Source organism: Ruditapes philippinarum, unplaced genomic scaffold (genome assembly GCF_026571515.1).
Source record: "Ruditapes philippinarum isolate M1 unplaced genomic scaffold, ASM2657151v2 ctg3894_1_1_1_1, whole genome shotgun sequence".
Taxonomy (NCBI): domain Eukaryota; kingdom Metazoa; phylum Mollusca; class Bivalvia; order Venerida; family Veneridae; genus Ruditapes; species Ruditapes philippinarum.
Genome location: NW_026859779.1, coordinates 95950 through 112001, shown reverse-complemented (window position 1 = coordinate 112001; position 16052 = coordinate 95950). Strand labels below are relative to the sequence as shown.

The 16052-nt window shown below is 31.9% G+C and overlaps 1 protein-coding gene across 5 annotated transcripts in view; it reads right to left on the bottom strand.

Moving 5' to 3' along the window:
- Positions 1 to 16052, bottom strand: part of LOC132757902 (band 4.1-like protein 5) — a 50878-nt gene that overhangs the window by 11980 nt on the left and 22846 nt on the right. For 3 of the 5 annotated variants that reach the window (XM_060749396.1, XM_060749400.1, XM_060749397.1), the window contains exons 10-18: positions 15128 to 15297; positions 14696 to 14866; positions 13610 to 13848; positions 12459 to 12662; positions 10834 to 10912; positions 8618 to 8749; positions 6152 to 6253; positions 5495 to 5576; positions 901 to 1614 (exon numbers count right to left, since the gene is read on the bottom strand). In XM_060749396.1, coding sequence (XP_060605379.1) covers positions 901 to 1614; positions 5495 to 5576; positions 6152 to 6253; positions 8618 to 8749; positions 10834 to 10912; positions 12459 to 12662; positions 13610 to 13848; positions 14696 to 14866; positions 15128 to 15297 — 1893 coding nt within the window. The remainder of the gene's footprint in view (positions 1 to 900; positions 1615 to 5494; positions 5577 to 6151; positions 6254 to 8617; positions 8750 to 10833; positions 10913 to 12458; positions 12663 to 13609; positions 13849 to 14695; positions 14867 to 15127; positions 15298 to 16052) is intronic. The other 2 variants (XM_060749401.1, XM_060749399.1) reach the window with 2 other exon arrangements.

Genomic DNA, 16052 nt, shown 5'->3' with positions numbered 1-16052 from the left:
AAAGTAAAATCCCCAAAAAAAATATCCCAGCACTGTAATTTGGGATTCACCCCAACGCTATATTTCATCACTTAAACACAAAATAGTCATAATGATCCGACAGTGTGGGGACTAATGACAGATAAATACTTGGCTTATTTTCCGAAATCTAACCCCTACATTGCCGCTGCTGAGCTGGGGTTAACCACTGACTAGTGCATCAATTATATAGAGACCCTGTACATAAATTCCCCACTAAGTCAAAGTACTGGTTAAAAAAGCAAACAGCAAGAAAAATTGTAAATCTTCTGTTAAAGTTATCCGTTTATAGCTATCTTATTCAAAGCGTTAACTTGTAAGTCAAGAGAAACAAGTAAGTGCAGAGTTAACTTGGGCCATGACACTGTAGAATTTTTGGTTACTTGTATAACAAGAGAAACTATACAAAATACATGTCAATATACAGCAGGAATTAACATAATGCAGAAGAGGTTAGAAAAAGCCTGAAATATTAACATGTGTGTGTGTGTTGAAAAAGTCCAAGTATTGTATTAAAGTAGCAATACTTTGCTTGAAATGTTTCATTTTCAAAGTATCTCATTTTTTTTTAAATCGTTTCAACTATAGAGAAAGAAATGTTTTCATCCAAATTTCTTAATAATTCTCGTACAGTCTGAAAATATTATCTCATATAGGCTGAAAAATTGAAAATAACAGTAAAACTGATCAACAAGGGTCCATTAACTTCTAAACAAATTTTCATTACAAATTGTCTAGAATTTTTTCACATTTTTTTTCCATAATTTGATAATTTTGAACAAGTTGAACATTTCAAACAAAGCACCTAGAACTACCAGGTATCAGATTAAAAGTCAGTCAATATTGTACGGGTATTCAATGTTTTTACAAGCAAACACTTACAATAACAACAGGTGGGGCTTCTGCATCAGCCTGATTCTCATTGGTCGCTCCAGAGGTCACAGTAGGGTCATCCAAGGTCACAGCCTCACTTTCATCATTTTCTTGCTCAGAATGACCTTGTGGCCCAGGAAGTATATTTGATCCCGCCCTCTCATGATTTATTTCTTTTGGGGGAGAAGGTGCAGCTTTTTTCTTAACAGAGGCTTTGAAAAAAGGGTTTATTGAGACCCTGTCAGGCCTTGGTGGGGCCTTTTCAGGGACTTCCTCATTATTTTCTTCTTCATCATCATCCCCAAATGGGTTCAAGTTATCATCATAAGTTGACGGGTCCCTGAAGCTGCCCCTATTAGAACTGTCCCTAGAGATCTGACCTACTGGAGACCTTGGCCTCATTTGAGGAGCTTCTGGGCTTAAATGCCTGTCAGAAAGAGGTCTTGACCTTGAGAGACTTGAACTCTCACCTGCAAAGTCTATCATTATCTCCCCATTTTTCTTGCTAGGGGGAGGTGGGCGAGGAGGCGGGGCAGATGATTTCAAGGAAGGAGGTCTCGGAGGAGGTTTAGGGGATGGTTGTGGGCTTGGACCAGTGGAGCTTGAAACCCGGGGTGGGAGAGCAGGACGAGCTGGCGACCTTGAATCATCCTGAGCACCCTCTGGTTTGGCCAATGAGGACCGCACTGCAGGGGTGGGAGAGTTCCGCATTTCCGCAATTTCCTAGATAAATAAATGAGGAATGTGAAGGTCACTTTAAATATAAACAGGTCATTTTTTTTTTTACATATCATTCAGTATAAATTGTCAAAACTACTTCTGGATATTAACATATTAATCTAAAATAGAGAACATACTATTAGTGAGAAAATAATGTAACATACATGTATATTATTTCTTCTCTTTTTATAACAGAAACAGATTACATGGGTTAGGAAAGTAATGTAATCTTTTTAAAGAGCTGTAAAAAGAATAATCATTATTATCAATACCATAGTTCATTTAAAACGGTTGTAAGAAATACTGCAGTAAAACATTGTTTATAAGTAACACACTATAATCAATTAAGTTTTAATTCTTTTGTTAAAGAATAAAATGAAGATAAAATTTTCATTCCATCAAATATGTTAATACTGTTATATAGCATCTGACAATTTGTCTTGAGTGATATGTAATTTACGTTCGAAAAAAATAAATATATATATTACTGAAAGAACACTACAAAATTAAGTGATTAATAGGGTATCATTCTACAGTTGCATGCAATCTTGATCGGCAACTTGAATATTTTACATGGTTTTTAATAGACTAAAAATTGAAGATACTTGAATTTTAAAATATACAATTTTTTTTATATTTGAACCACATAGGAAATATCACAAAATAGACAAATATTTATAAAAGAGACTTTACAATTACAAATTTAATATTTCTTGTTCTTTTCTTAAAAGAAAATCTCTAGTCTAAGCTATTTCAGATAAAATCAAATATAGAAAAATTATTTTTAAAAAGTTTAAAAAAAAAAGATTAGATAAAAGTAACATCGAAGAAATAGACTATACTTCATTTACCAAAAACTACAGGTATAATAATGATTTAGCTAAAGTTAGAATTTAGAAGCATCTTTTTCAGAAATCTTTTTAAAAATAGACAGAAAAAGAATGATAAAGAATGGAATATTTTGAAACTGAAATTAGTGCCATGTGTAAGTATGCATATTTAAAAATGGCAAAAAGAATTCATTTTTACTCTTCAAGTTCAAGATGGTTAATGGTGAGCCAAGTTCAATATCAATTTCAAATTAAAAAATCATTATTTCGTATTTCCTGTCTGATAAAGCACTTTTTTAATAGCTCTGTTATTTATCAGTCCACAAGCAAATTCTGGTATCATGCATTCAAGCTTTGTTCAACTTAACTGCTTCAAATTTATAACTTTAAAACATCATTCAAAACATGACCAGATGTAATTTTGTTGATTAACTTGCACACACACAAAAATAATGACGGCCATTAATTTCTAAATAGGATATAATGAGTTCAAAGTAAAAATATGTGTTGAATACACAGCTTATTACATGTATGTAGTGTTTTGCTTCCAGGGCATTTATTAATGCTTTATTAGTCCAACATTATCATTAACTTCAACAAGTTTCAAAACCTTTATCTTGAAAAATATTGTTCTAACTAGCAAACTTTTGAGTGAATTGTTGGGGGCAGAGAGAAGAGGGAGGGGGGTTGCGTTTCAAGGTCATTTTGAATTTCAAACTGAATAGTTTGATCAATATTTGACAGTTTCCTTATAGAGAAACTTGAATGAAAGAAAAAACTCAGAATAAAGATGAACACAAAAATCAGGTAATTTTAGTTCTGCCTTCAATCTAACAAGCACACTTCCTTCCCCTATTTATGGACTGTAAAATATTTCTACCCCTTTTCCTAGTGTTGCTAAGCAACAAGGCACCTGACCAAAATGTTAAATCTGTGAATTCAACTAACAATTTAACTTATGACACCAGTATTATATGTTACCAACTAAAACATAAATGCAGTAAGACCAGACAATATATAAATACAATGTTTAAAACATTAACATTTTGATATCAAAATCTTTTATATTATCACAGAAATTTCAAAATTCAATAATTTGGGCATAAATACTGATTAATACAACTTGACCATGGAACAAATTACTTATTGTACGATATCTTAATTTTAACCTTAAAGGAACTCCACTGACGTTTTTGACATGACGGGACTGGAAATAATTTTTCAAGATTATTATTTCATTTGATGTAGATCTAAACAATAACCTGTGTGCAAAATTTCAGAACATTTGCTCAATCCGTTTGTCCGGAGTAATAATTTGAATAGTATACGCCAAGTATAAGTATGAGCTAAAATTGAAAAGCATTACTTTTGGCTTTTAGACCTCAGTGGAGTTCCTTTAAACTGCTTGAACTGAGAGTGATTATCCTTTACCGCCAGTATAAAGCCTGGCCAGCCTGCAAGTCCATGCTGTCTAACCTAGCTCTATATCACTAGTACCTCAATTTTTGTGCTTTGATATAATTGAAATTTCTTAAAATTTTGAATGGACTGTTCCAAACTTCAAATCCATCACACAAAATCAGCAGGTTTAAAACAGGCTGCCTAGAATCTATGTAATCAGATAAGTCCTGTTTAACCTATAACCTAAAAACATGAACCATTACAATACATTACTTAAATACTGGTTTACGGGATAATTCATGTATTACATGCTTTTCGGTGATTTACGGAAATATATCAGTGAAATATTAAACTGATATTTCACTAATTAAAACAGTGAAAATATCAATTTGATATTTTTCCCTGTTTAGAATTTAAGCCTGTTAGGTTGTTGGAAATACTAGCGTGCACATTACTGGAAACTAACTGAATGATGTCACGTTGTATTATTATTTGGCACGCTATTAATTTAGTATTAGGTTAAAAATGTCTTTTTTAATGTTTCTTTGCATATAATAAAAAGAAAATTTGTTTAGTGTAAAATCGAAATATATTTCCCCTCTTGAACACAAATTTTTTTTATTTCACTCGTGGCGGCACCACTGGTGAAATATACCTTTTGGTGCTCACACGGTTAAATATATTCCACTTAGAAAATAGAAATATTCTCTATTTATTACAACTAATGATTATTTTTACAAACCAAAAACAAACGTATCATCCGACTTAAAATATGATTTTCTTTTCTTAAAGCACTGGCTATTCCATACTTGTATTTAGCTTCTTTTACATTACCATGTCTTTTTTTATATTCTTTACCTCATCCCTTTTGGCATTTTTATTAAAAATATGGTAACCTTTTTTTAAAATTATTTTTCTTAACCCTTCTTTATCCTTACCTTGCTGGATTAGAAAATGATAAAACAGTTAGTCTTTACCACCAAACTCTATGCTAATTAAACTTCAAATTTTAATCCTCATATCCCTAGCATTGATAATGGACTGTTCCAAAACCTGGACAAGTCTATTTAAGAAATCCAGCAAGTTAAGGGTTTACCTAAATCTCCATATTGCTTGTTCTTGTTTCCTTACCTTTTATTTGTTTCTTTACCATTACCTCTAAATTTTACTTTATCTTTTTTTGTACAAATCTTAAATATTGGTTTACAGGATAAATCTCGCCAGTTTGCTCTTTTCATTTTCTCTTTATACAAACATTTTAGATTGCAAGCACAGCTGTGATGGACAAAAGTTTCAACAACATAAGCCAGAATTATTGACAAAGAAGACAACCTATGTTTTTAGTATTTTTGACCCTTCATCCTATATAGTAGAAAAACTGACCAAGACCTTCAATTATCTACAAATAAACCCTTTTTAGTACCGTTCCAGCATATACGAAATACTCAAATAATACTTTGTACCAAAAGACAATATGCAATGCAAAACTTTACATAAATTGGACTTCAAAAAAAAAAATCAAATTAGAGACAATCTTAAATCCACAACCAACTAAATGCACAACTAAGATTGGGTTTGTTGTTTGTTTTTGCTTGTCTAAGGTACAGGGTGTGCTTGTTAGAGATCATGCATTAAGTTGAAGCTTTGCAAACCTGGCCTTTCCCTGTACTGCTGGATATGAACACTTCATTATGGCTGCTTGAACTTTTCTTCCTACGTTCTATACTCTCATACCTGCAATATATCATCCTGAATAAAACTTTCATAAAACCTTGATGAATTAAAAATAAGAATGGAAGCAGAGTTCCATCAATGATATTGTAATAAATAACTTCCTTTTAAAGACCAGAAAACAATTTTCTAGTCCTCTCAGACAGCCCATGCAGCTTGGTCCGAGGTCCGAGTGGTTTACATGTGAGACCAGGACAGCTATCAGAGTGGGTTCAAACACTGTCAGGAAAGAGCCGTTGTTGCCTTGAGCAACAAACATTTTACTCATTGCTCAGTAATGGTATGTTCCAGGAATCGAAAGTGTGTCTATACGCTTCCTACACAATCAAACTACAATATCCTCGTTCAATTATTAAAGCTTTCATAGCTTTGAAGTGATTCAGGAGACATTTACCACTGGCTACTCTCAAATCGTAACTGGCTACTTTAAAACTTGTGTTGGGTGTTTCTGATTCCTCACATAAAGGATTTCTTGTTATAAATATAAAAGAAACCAATGTCTTAATAACCTGCATTATACAAAATATTATTTTTTTTAATAAGGCTAAAGGGGATGTCAAAAACGTTAAAGACTTTACCCATTTTGTATACGAGATTTTGCCCCAGTACTGTAACTACTACTGGATGAGGAACCCCTCTGACCACGCACCAGGGGTAACGTATCACTGGTATGGAATACACTGAAAACATATTCATACAATAAATAAGCAAGGAATAAAATCTCTTCGCTTTAATTATAATTCACTGTGAGAATTGATTCAAAGATAAATTTAATAATTTTTTAAATTTGTTGTTGTTAATTCTTTTTTTCAAAAATAAATTACTATTTATTTCTTTGTAATACCTTGAAAAACTCTGTCCTTTACTGTACCTTGGGAAACCTAAAACTGATGTTCAAAAAACTCTTTTCCAAAAAAAATAATTCTTTTTTTTCTCTAAATATTTCTCTGCATACTAATTATTAATAAATAAAAGAAATGCCTTGCATAAGAAAAAAATATACATGTATACAGAAATTTGTAAAGCAAAATCATCATCCGAAAAAAATATTGGTTATATGTTAACACACCAAAGACTACACAAGGGCATGGATTACACATACATATTTATATGCAAGCTGGGAAATACACACGCATACACTCTTTATAGAAATAAACACAATAGAAGGGTTGAGGGGTAGGGCATAAAATTTATCAACTACAGTTTATATATACACATCTACCTGAAATACAATCCATACTTTTATAATCAGGGTCTTTTATTTCTGGAGTTGCATTAAATAACATGGAAGAATATAATTGATTTGTTTTAAAATATGTTTCTTTCGGATTTAACTCAATACAGGATTGGAGCAGTACCTGTATACGCTTGCAGAAATCATGATCACAAAATACACAAATATCTGTTTTTATCGCTGATTCTTACATTTTTCGTTCATTATCATATATAAATCTGTATGAAAAGATGAATTAGACATTTAAAAGTTCATTCCATTAGGTGAAAAGGCGAGATTTTAGAATATAATCATTCAAGCGCCTTGTCCGGTATATATCGGAATACGGTATTTAGTGTGGTGCTCCAATCCTTTTTTAGTCTCACTCTTTTATTTTTACTTGCCATAAACTGGACGGAAGGCCCTTAAATATCCACCTTTTTATGCTCAAATGAGAGCCAGAATTACAATACATAGGGTTCAGTGTACCTATTTTACATTTCAAATCATTTCTTGTAAGAGAAAATAAGTACCTAGTGTAACTAGGGAAAAAGAAGCCCTACAAATTTCAAGGCAATCATATAAACTTAAAACTGAATGGGATTTATATTTTGAATATGTTACATAACATAAATACATATATGAAACAGATTATATTTATTTATATTTTGTTATGATTAGTAGTGATTTTAGTGAACAATAAAATCATGCTTAAAACATGCGATTAATAAAAATCATATAATATATTCTATCAAAATGATTTTAACTAACAATATTTTGTTTATCTAGCGATGCCTTGTACATTTTAACTCCAAAGTTTGCTGATCTCTAAAATAAGCATTCATCTAAATACAAGTGAAGTTTTCAAGTTCAATTTATGATTATTTTTTTTTTTCAAATTTAAATTGGATTAAATATTTCAAGGCATATTCCTTTGATTATGATTATTCAAGCATATTTTCAAAAACACTAAGATTATGTTTAATACTTTTTTGTTATTTTTCAAGGCAATTACTATCTTGTATCTTTGTCCACTCAACTAAACCAGGGCATTTTTCAAGGCAAAGATATTGTCTCTTTTTAAACCAAAAAAAAACAAACATTGCTAGGTTAGTATTTGTGTGTGAGGGTGTTTCAACAAAACCAGCGTATTTACAAAACTATTATGGTAACCTTTCATCATTCAACTTAGTATTTTTCAAGGCCATGATTATGTTAGTAATTTAGTTATTCAATAAAGCCAGAATTTTTTTTAAAGGTCATGATTATCAATTGTACGTTATTGTATATTATTCAACTAAGGAAGGGCCATGATCATGTTAGTTTGTTTGCCATTCAACAAAGCCATGGTTTTCTGGGGGTTGTTTGAGGCCATGATTATTAATTGTATGTTAATCCACATAGGAAGAGTTGTTGGTTTTTTCAATGCTATGATTGTGTTAGTTTGTTCGTCATTCAACAAAGAAAGAGTATTTTTTTAAGGCTATAATTGTGTCAGCTATGCTTGTCATTCAACAAAAGAAGAGAATTTTTTAAAGGGAGAGTTCTTTTTTCAAGACTGATTTTTTAAGTTTTGCTTGTCCTTCAACAAAGGAAGAGAATTTTTTTCAAGGCCATAATTGTGTTAGCTTGGCTTGTCATTCACTAAAAGAAGAATATTTTTCAAGGCCATGATGTGTAAGTTTTGCTTATCATTCAACAAAGGAAGATTATATTTTTCAAGGCCATGATTGTGTTAGTTTGATTCTCATTCAACAAGTTATTCAACAAAACCAGAGTATGCTTTCAAGGCCATATGTTATGTTAGTTATTTTTGTCGTTCAATAAGTACCTATCAGCTTCAGTGTCGGCATCTTTCTCGGCGACAAATTCATTGACATTTTTCACTTTCGGTACAACATCGTCAATTACAGTCTCCTTGGGCCCTTTAGCTTCCTCCTCGACCGAAGTCTCGCTAGATATACTGTAAGAAGCAGTGGTTAAAGCAAAGCTATAAGAAAATAATTCAAGATGAAACAAAAGGCTAAAAATAGGCTATCATTTGCATAATATGAAGCATATTTTTCCATATTTCTTTACATATAAGACTTTGTTTTCAGAAACGCTTTTTGAGCAACTCATTTAAACGTGCTTTCAGTCAAATCAGAATGAATGAATTATTAAATAGGTCAGAATTTACATTTTTTAAAACATTCATTGTCAGTGAAAGGTGATCAGAACGTTTTTCACAAATTGGTTTGTAAACATGTGTAACTATATTGTGAGAAAAGAAAAAATTTGTTCAATAAATAATTTAGTGGTCCAATTTTGTTTATTCTTTTAAATGTAAGTAAAAGATTGGTCGAAAAAACAATAATCATTAGATATTTTAATGAGAACTTAATGATAAATTCATAGAAGACGACAAGTCTGGTCCTCATTAAGTATGACCCAGCATTAACAAATGCATTTAGCAATAGTTAATTAAACAAACGCTGCAAGAGCTAGCAGAAAATCAAGTGTGTGCAAATGAAAGCGTAAAATAGAGTATTATTTTCAGGACTGGATACAGAAAACTGTCATAAATTGTTTCAGTACAGTGACTTACAGACAGTTTAATGACCAATCCCAGATTCAAACTTTAGACCTACAAGCTTCAAAATATAATACCATCAAAAAAGAAGAAAAAACACTAAGTTAAATACAGATTATTACAATATTCATCTACCACTCAAAATAGACCATGCAGGCGTAAGTTTTCTAGCATGCACAAAATAAAAATATGATTATATTGTCCTAATTAGTGTATAGACTTCACTATTAATACAATTTTAAAAGAACATGCTAACTGCATCTGGTTTGTTTTTTTGCTGTTTTTTTTTTTCATTTTTTTTCATAAATACTCAATTTTTCCCCCATTAAAACGTGGAAAAAAATTTTGTTAAATTTTTTTTAACAATTCTAGCATTTCTTGACTTATTGATTTGCAATGTTTTTTCCCATGAAACTGTTTACACTACAACAAATGATTTTGAAATATATTTTTAACAGAAATTTTATTTTTATAATATTTTACTTTCTATACATCTAATGAATTACAATTTATTTGACTAAAAATATAATAAATTTGAGAGTAAATTTATATCAGGGCAGTTAGGAATAGCCACACATCTATTAAAGCAGGGTCAAAAGTTGTAAAAATTACTTGGCAATGGGGAACCAGTCCATGGAATAATCTGATTGGTTAATACTAGCTGTAAATTCAAAACTATCCAATGATTTACCCAATCATTACAAGACTGGTACCAAATTTATTTCTACAACTTTAAACCCAGGGAACTGTGAGCAAAATTGAATTCACCTCTAAATCATTTGTGAATAGGGAAATTTGAGGAATATACAAATATTTCAACTGAATTATTTTACAACAATTTCAGCCTATTGGGGAAGACAACATCTAAATACAACAATGTAAGACACTCAAATTTGTTTTCCTGTCTTTTTTTCAATCATGCTATGAATTTATATATTTTCTAACAGTTTAATTCAAATGCTTTAATACAATTTCATTGATAATTTCAGTTTTATTAGTAGTAGTCAAATTTACCAAATCATTTCAGATATGAATACTGGAATGCAGCTTATTTTATTATATAATTTTTATGCTGAAATAATTTCCTTTTATTACCATGAACAAGATATAATTTAGGATAGGGAAAACATTCAATCAAAAATTGAGAATGCATCATTTTCCATGTTCCATTTTTATGTATACATATAATTTAATTACATGTTTATTACAATAATTTATAGTTTGATTTAACTTTCAATTTGCATTTGATATAAAATCATTCCCTGCTGTTATTCTGTGATTATTTTGTAATGCAAAAAAAATCTTTACAGAAAACTGATTATCGCATGTGCTTGCATCTGTCGTAATTATGGACAATTAAAGCTTTAGTATCATATAAAAACCAAAATAGGTACTTTGTCAAACCTTAACAACTGATATGAGTGTCTTACCTTGTCAAATATAGAAGGTTAAAGGTCATAAAGAATAGAGCATACCTCCTTGTGTCTGAGATTTCTGTCTCCTTGCTCTTCTTCTCTGGTAATTCTACCTGCAGGGCTCCATCTAATTGAGATCCTGTAATGTATCATGTCATAAAAAATATGAGCCACGTCATGACAAAACCAACATAGTGCGTTTGCGACCAGCATAGATCCAGACCAGCTTATCTGCGCAGTATGTTATATCACATAATAAATATTGTGTTATATCATTTAAGAAATAATATGTTATAATATGTTATAATATATAATAAATATTATGTAATATCATTCTATTCTTACACAACCTGGATTTTTCCCTATTGAACATTGAAGGACCGAAAGTGTGAGTTATTATGCAATAAAATCAATGTTGACGTTCTAAATTTAGACATGTGACGTTACCATTATATAAGTTACATAAGCACTAAAAATGCAACACGCTGAAAATAAGTACGGAGACAAATCAGGCGCAATTTAGTTTAATATCAGGTACAGTTTTCGAGGAAATGTACCTTAATGAAAAGTTTTACCAATACTAACAAATGGGACATGACAAAATATAGACTATTTTTTGTTTGAAAAGTGCAGTTATTAAATGACAAGCATGTAATACCTTGACTTCTTTTTGATATAATAGCTAAGATCCTGACAAGAGTTATTGTATTATATATGAATTTTTTTTTTTTTTTTAGGTTTGGTTCATGTTACACCAACACAGTGTAGGTCATATGACGAGTTTCAAACTTTACCAGTGGATGAACACCTCAGGCACTTTGTTCAGGCACAAACGGGCACCTGAATAGAACCACCGATGTTATATAAGGTAGCTGGATAGGTTCCTCACATGAAACAATCCAATGTCCATGTCAGGGTTCAAACCAACAGAGGTCAGGGGCCAGTGGTATGGAATAAAATAAATTCAGATCATATATGGCAACACATCATTATTTACTTGTACAGCAAGACCATTTTAAACAAGACAGAAGTATAAGATTTCTTCCAAAGTTTGTTTTGTTTTTCAATGATCCTGTAACTCAATGTTTTATATAATAAATATGTTTTATATAATAAAAATGATGCTTAAATGAAGATTTATCATATTGTTAGTTCCAAAAAGCATTATTTGTAAAGATATTACTAAATTTACATTTCATGTTAATAGAGGGAGGTAATTAGAAAATTTCTTTTCTATAAAGTCTAAGTCAAATTTTTCAATAAGAAATGAATGCATATATTTTAATGATAACATATAATATGGACAAATATTTGCAGTACAAATTTTACATATTCTTCGATGTTTGAAAATTGTTTAACAAGCATAATTATATACATATGAGCCGCGTCACGACAAAACCAATATAGTGCGTTTGCGACCAGCATGGATCCAGACCAGCCTGCGAATCCGCGCAGTCTGATCAAGATCCATGCTGTTCGCTTACCAACCCTTTTACAAGGTTAGTAACTGATAGCGAACAACATGGAACCTGATCAGACTGGGCAGATGCACAGGCTGGTCTGGATCCATGCTGGTCGCAAACGCACTATGTTGGTTTTGTCGTGACCGACTCATATATATAATTTAAAAGTGATAACAACCTAAATTACAACATAAAGGATCTTTTCAGTGTTTCATCTCTTACCTTCATTTGCCTTCTTCATTTCCTCATCACGCTTGGCTTTTAATATATTGCACTTAATTTGGTCCGGTGGTATGGTGCCGGCACCCGCCGAAAACTTCACCTGGTTGTTCTTATATGTGTTGACGTCCTTTGGTGGTGCTTTAACAGGAGCAGGGGAAGTCTGATCCAAACCTTTAAGCCTTGCCTGGGCAGCTTCTGATGCATCTGTAGTCAACAAACAAGATAAAAACAATTACAAAATATGACTTATTCAAAACTTTTTTTCTGTATTTTATATATAAGAGTTTGAAAAAAATCAGTTTCTGTAACTAAAGGAAAATCCACCTTTAATTGTGGTTGAGTTTCAAGTCACACGTCATATTGTAATGCCTGGTATTATGCGACATTTATGGGACTTTTCCAGTTTTTATGGAAAGTTAACCATTTATTTAAACATGCAAGTGGTTTCCGCAAGAGTTAACAAATTAATTGTGCTATAACTTTGAACATATGAAAGACAGATTACCTACACATCAGTCCTGATTGCAAAGATACCTTATAGACCCACCCCTCCACTGAGTACCAATATACAAATTTTGAGTCAAGGGTATACAGCATACTTAAAAGAGTCCCCAACCCTCTAGACTGTAACAATATGCTGACATTCCAGCTTTAATGGTGCTCCTATAGTTTTTATGCATTATTTCAGTCACACTCTGGCAATTAAGTAGAAAAATTAACCTTTAAATAAGCTAGCTGGATAACTTCCAAATATGAGAGAATCTAAAGTCCCTGGTAGTATTGGAACCAACAGCAATGATGAGGCATGTAATTTGAACTCCTCACCTTTACCGTTTTTACACGGAGGATAACAGCAAATGTTCGATTATGAATTTATAAAAGCCAAGTGTTGATGTTACTGGGTTGAACCATGTACCATATGCTTTACAAGCAGAATGGTTCCCTTAATTAAAATGTTTTTAATGTTTTAGGCTAGTTTCAAACTTACAAATATCAACATGCTTAACACGCTTAATCACATGATACATATAGGCCCTTAAGATAATTCACACTTTTAACATATAAAATGAACAAACACTAGCAATGAAGTAAATGCTAACCAGTTAGCATTTGTCAGGAATCAAAACAGACAGAAATGACTTTTAAGTTACCTTTAAGACTAACATCCGTGCTAGCTGCAGCCTGACCAGGTGATGGTACTGACGGTATGCTACCTGTCGGAGATTTCTCTCTTTTACCCCTTGTCAACGTTCCTGATCCCTCCCCTACACCTCCATTAGCCAGAGGGAGGCTACTTGGTGTGGTCCTTGTCGGGGAGCTTGAGCCAGCTGCGGCACCAGACGTAGAGGGAGTTGGTTCAACTCCTATTGTTGTCTCAACCTTAGTTTGCCTGTAAAAGAATTGAATCAAAGAATTTATAGAACAAAATGTAAAATTAAAAGAAAAGTCACTTTATTGTTATCATTTAAAATGATTAAAGATTTACTCTTTGATTAAAGATTAATTCTTAAGTCACAATAAATAATTTTCATCTCTTAAGAAAATCTACTACTATAGGTCATGCTAACTTTTGATGCTTGAATCCAAAAAAGCTTAAACAGAACTATTATAGTGAATATTTTCATAAAAATCTAACAAATATTTTAAGAATTGCATGAACTATTATAAATGCTTTTTTCATATTTTATGACTTAAAATGACTCATTTATATCTAATTAGAGAAAATGCTTCATTAATATTCTATCAGATAAAAGGCCTCATTTCTTTCTAACGATAAAAAAATGACTCATTTATAACTAATGAGATAAAAGACTGTATTTGAGATAAAATGCCTCATTAATATTTAATGAGATAAAAGATATTTTTGAGATAAAATGCCTCATTCATATCTAATGAGATAAAGTACCTCACATCTCATAAGATAAAATGCATCATTTACATTTAATGAGATAAAATGCCTCGTTTACATTAAATGCCTCATTTATATCTAATGGCATAAAATGGCCCATTTATATTTAATGAGATAAAAATGCTTAATTTGAGATTAAGTGCCTCATTAATATCTATTGAGATTAACAACTATATTTTTGAGATAAAATGTCTCATTTATATCTAATGAGATTAAAGGCTATATTAATGAGTATTGTAACACTCTTTGATTGTGTAAAGTTGTATTCTTATGGGATAGAATGTAATGTTTATATGTTACAAGATAAAATGCTATATTTATATCTTACGAGTTTCTTTCCTGTTCACGCTTTCTCCTCTCCTGTTGTCGCCTCATGGCCTCTTCTCTCTCGCGCTTCTCAAATGTAGGTCGACGAGAATAGCGCTTACTTGCAGTTCTTTCAAACTTCACACTCCGTCTAGCACGATTCGTGGAGGCAGTCTGGTATTCAGTCCTACCACTGTAAAACACCGATTACTAATACAGTCTACAGATTTATTTGAGCCATCAATCAATATAAAGGTCTTTTCAAGCATGAAAATTAGAATTCTATGGACAAAATTTAATTGGACTTAACTCTTTTTTGGTGAAAGAGATAATTCAATAAACTTCAAGATATTAATACAATAAAATAAGCAAAAAATCTGTTCTCTTTAAAACATTTACTTTAATATGCATGTATTTGCTATAAAAAGTTCTGTTTCCGTGTAAATTATTTCACCTGTATCTGAAACGAGATCCCATTCTGAGGAAATTTTGGCGAGCATTTTTATCTGTAACCGGCCCTTTCAGTCTAAAGAAAGCATGATACTCTACGGCACATTTCCATAAATGTTTACATGCACGATCACTCGGCATTCTGAACACAAATTGATGCTCTTGTTCTCTACCCTGCAAAATATCAACAAAAATTGCTGAAAATTTGTATAATAAACTAGTCCTCTGAATTTAGAACAATCCACCATAAAATTAAAAGGATTTTTATAGCAGAAAGTTTATTTTGTTTTGGTTTTTATGCTGGTTTTAACACATTATTGGTCGTGCTGGTCTCAGTAGTCTGTCCGGTTGACCAGCTTTCCTGAATAACTAACCACTAATTACCAATTTTACCACAAAGTCGACCAACTACTACTAATCTAACAAGATTTCTAGAAATCAATGGCTCGAGACAAATAACCATTAGACTCAATGTCCAATGGAGATATTTTACCTTGCCCAAGGACTGAACTAGCAGGCCCTGGATTACAAAGACAACTCAATATTGAGCTAATCGGAAGTTTCAATTAAGCAGTGAATAACATGGGGCTTAATTTGACTGCATGTTCAGATGTTCCAGGCTTTAGTATGACCTCAGTAAGCATTTTAAGAGTTGAAATTTTTCTTAAACACACTGAGTTCTTGTTTGTTTGTCCTTTTTACGTCTTTTTCAAACAGTATTTCAGTCATATAGGCGGGTAGTTTCCTAACCATCGTTCCTGGAGAGTTACACCAGTACTAGACTACCTTCCTCCGCACTAAACTACCAAAGCATCTCCCGGGGATCGAACCCACGCCAAAAAGGTAACTGGATTAGAAGTCATCAACTCTAACCCCTCGATAACGGAGGCGGTTATACTGAGTTCTAATCTAACACAGCCTTGACCATA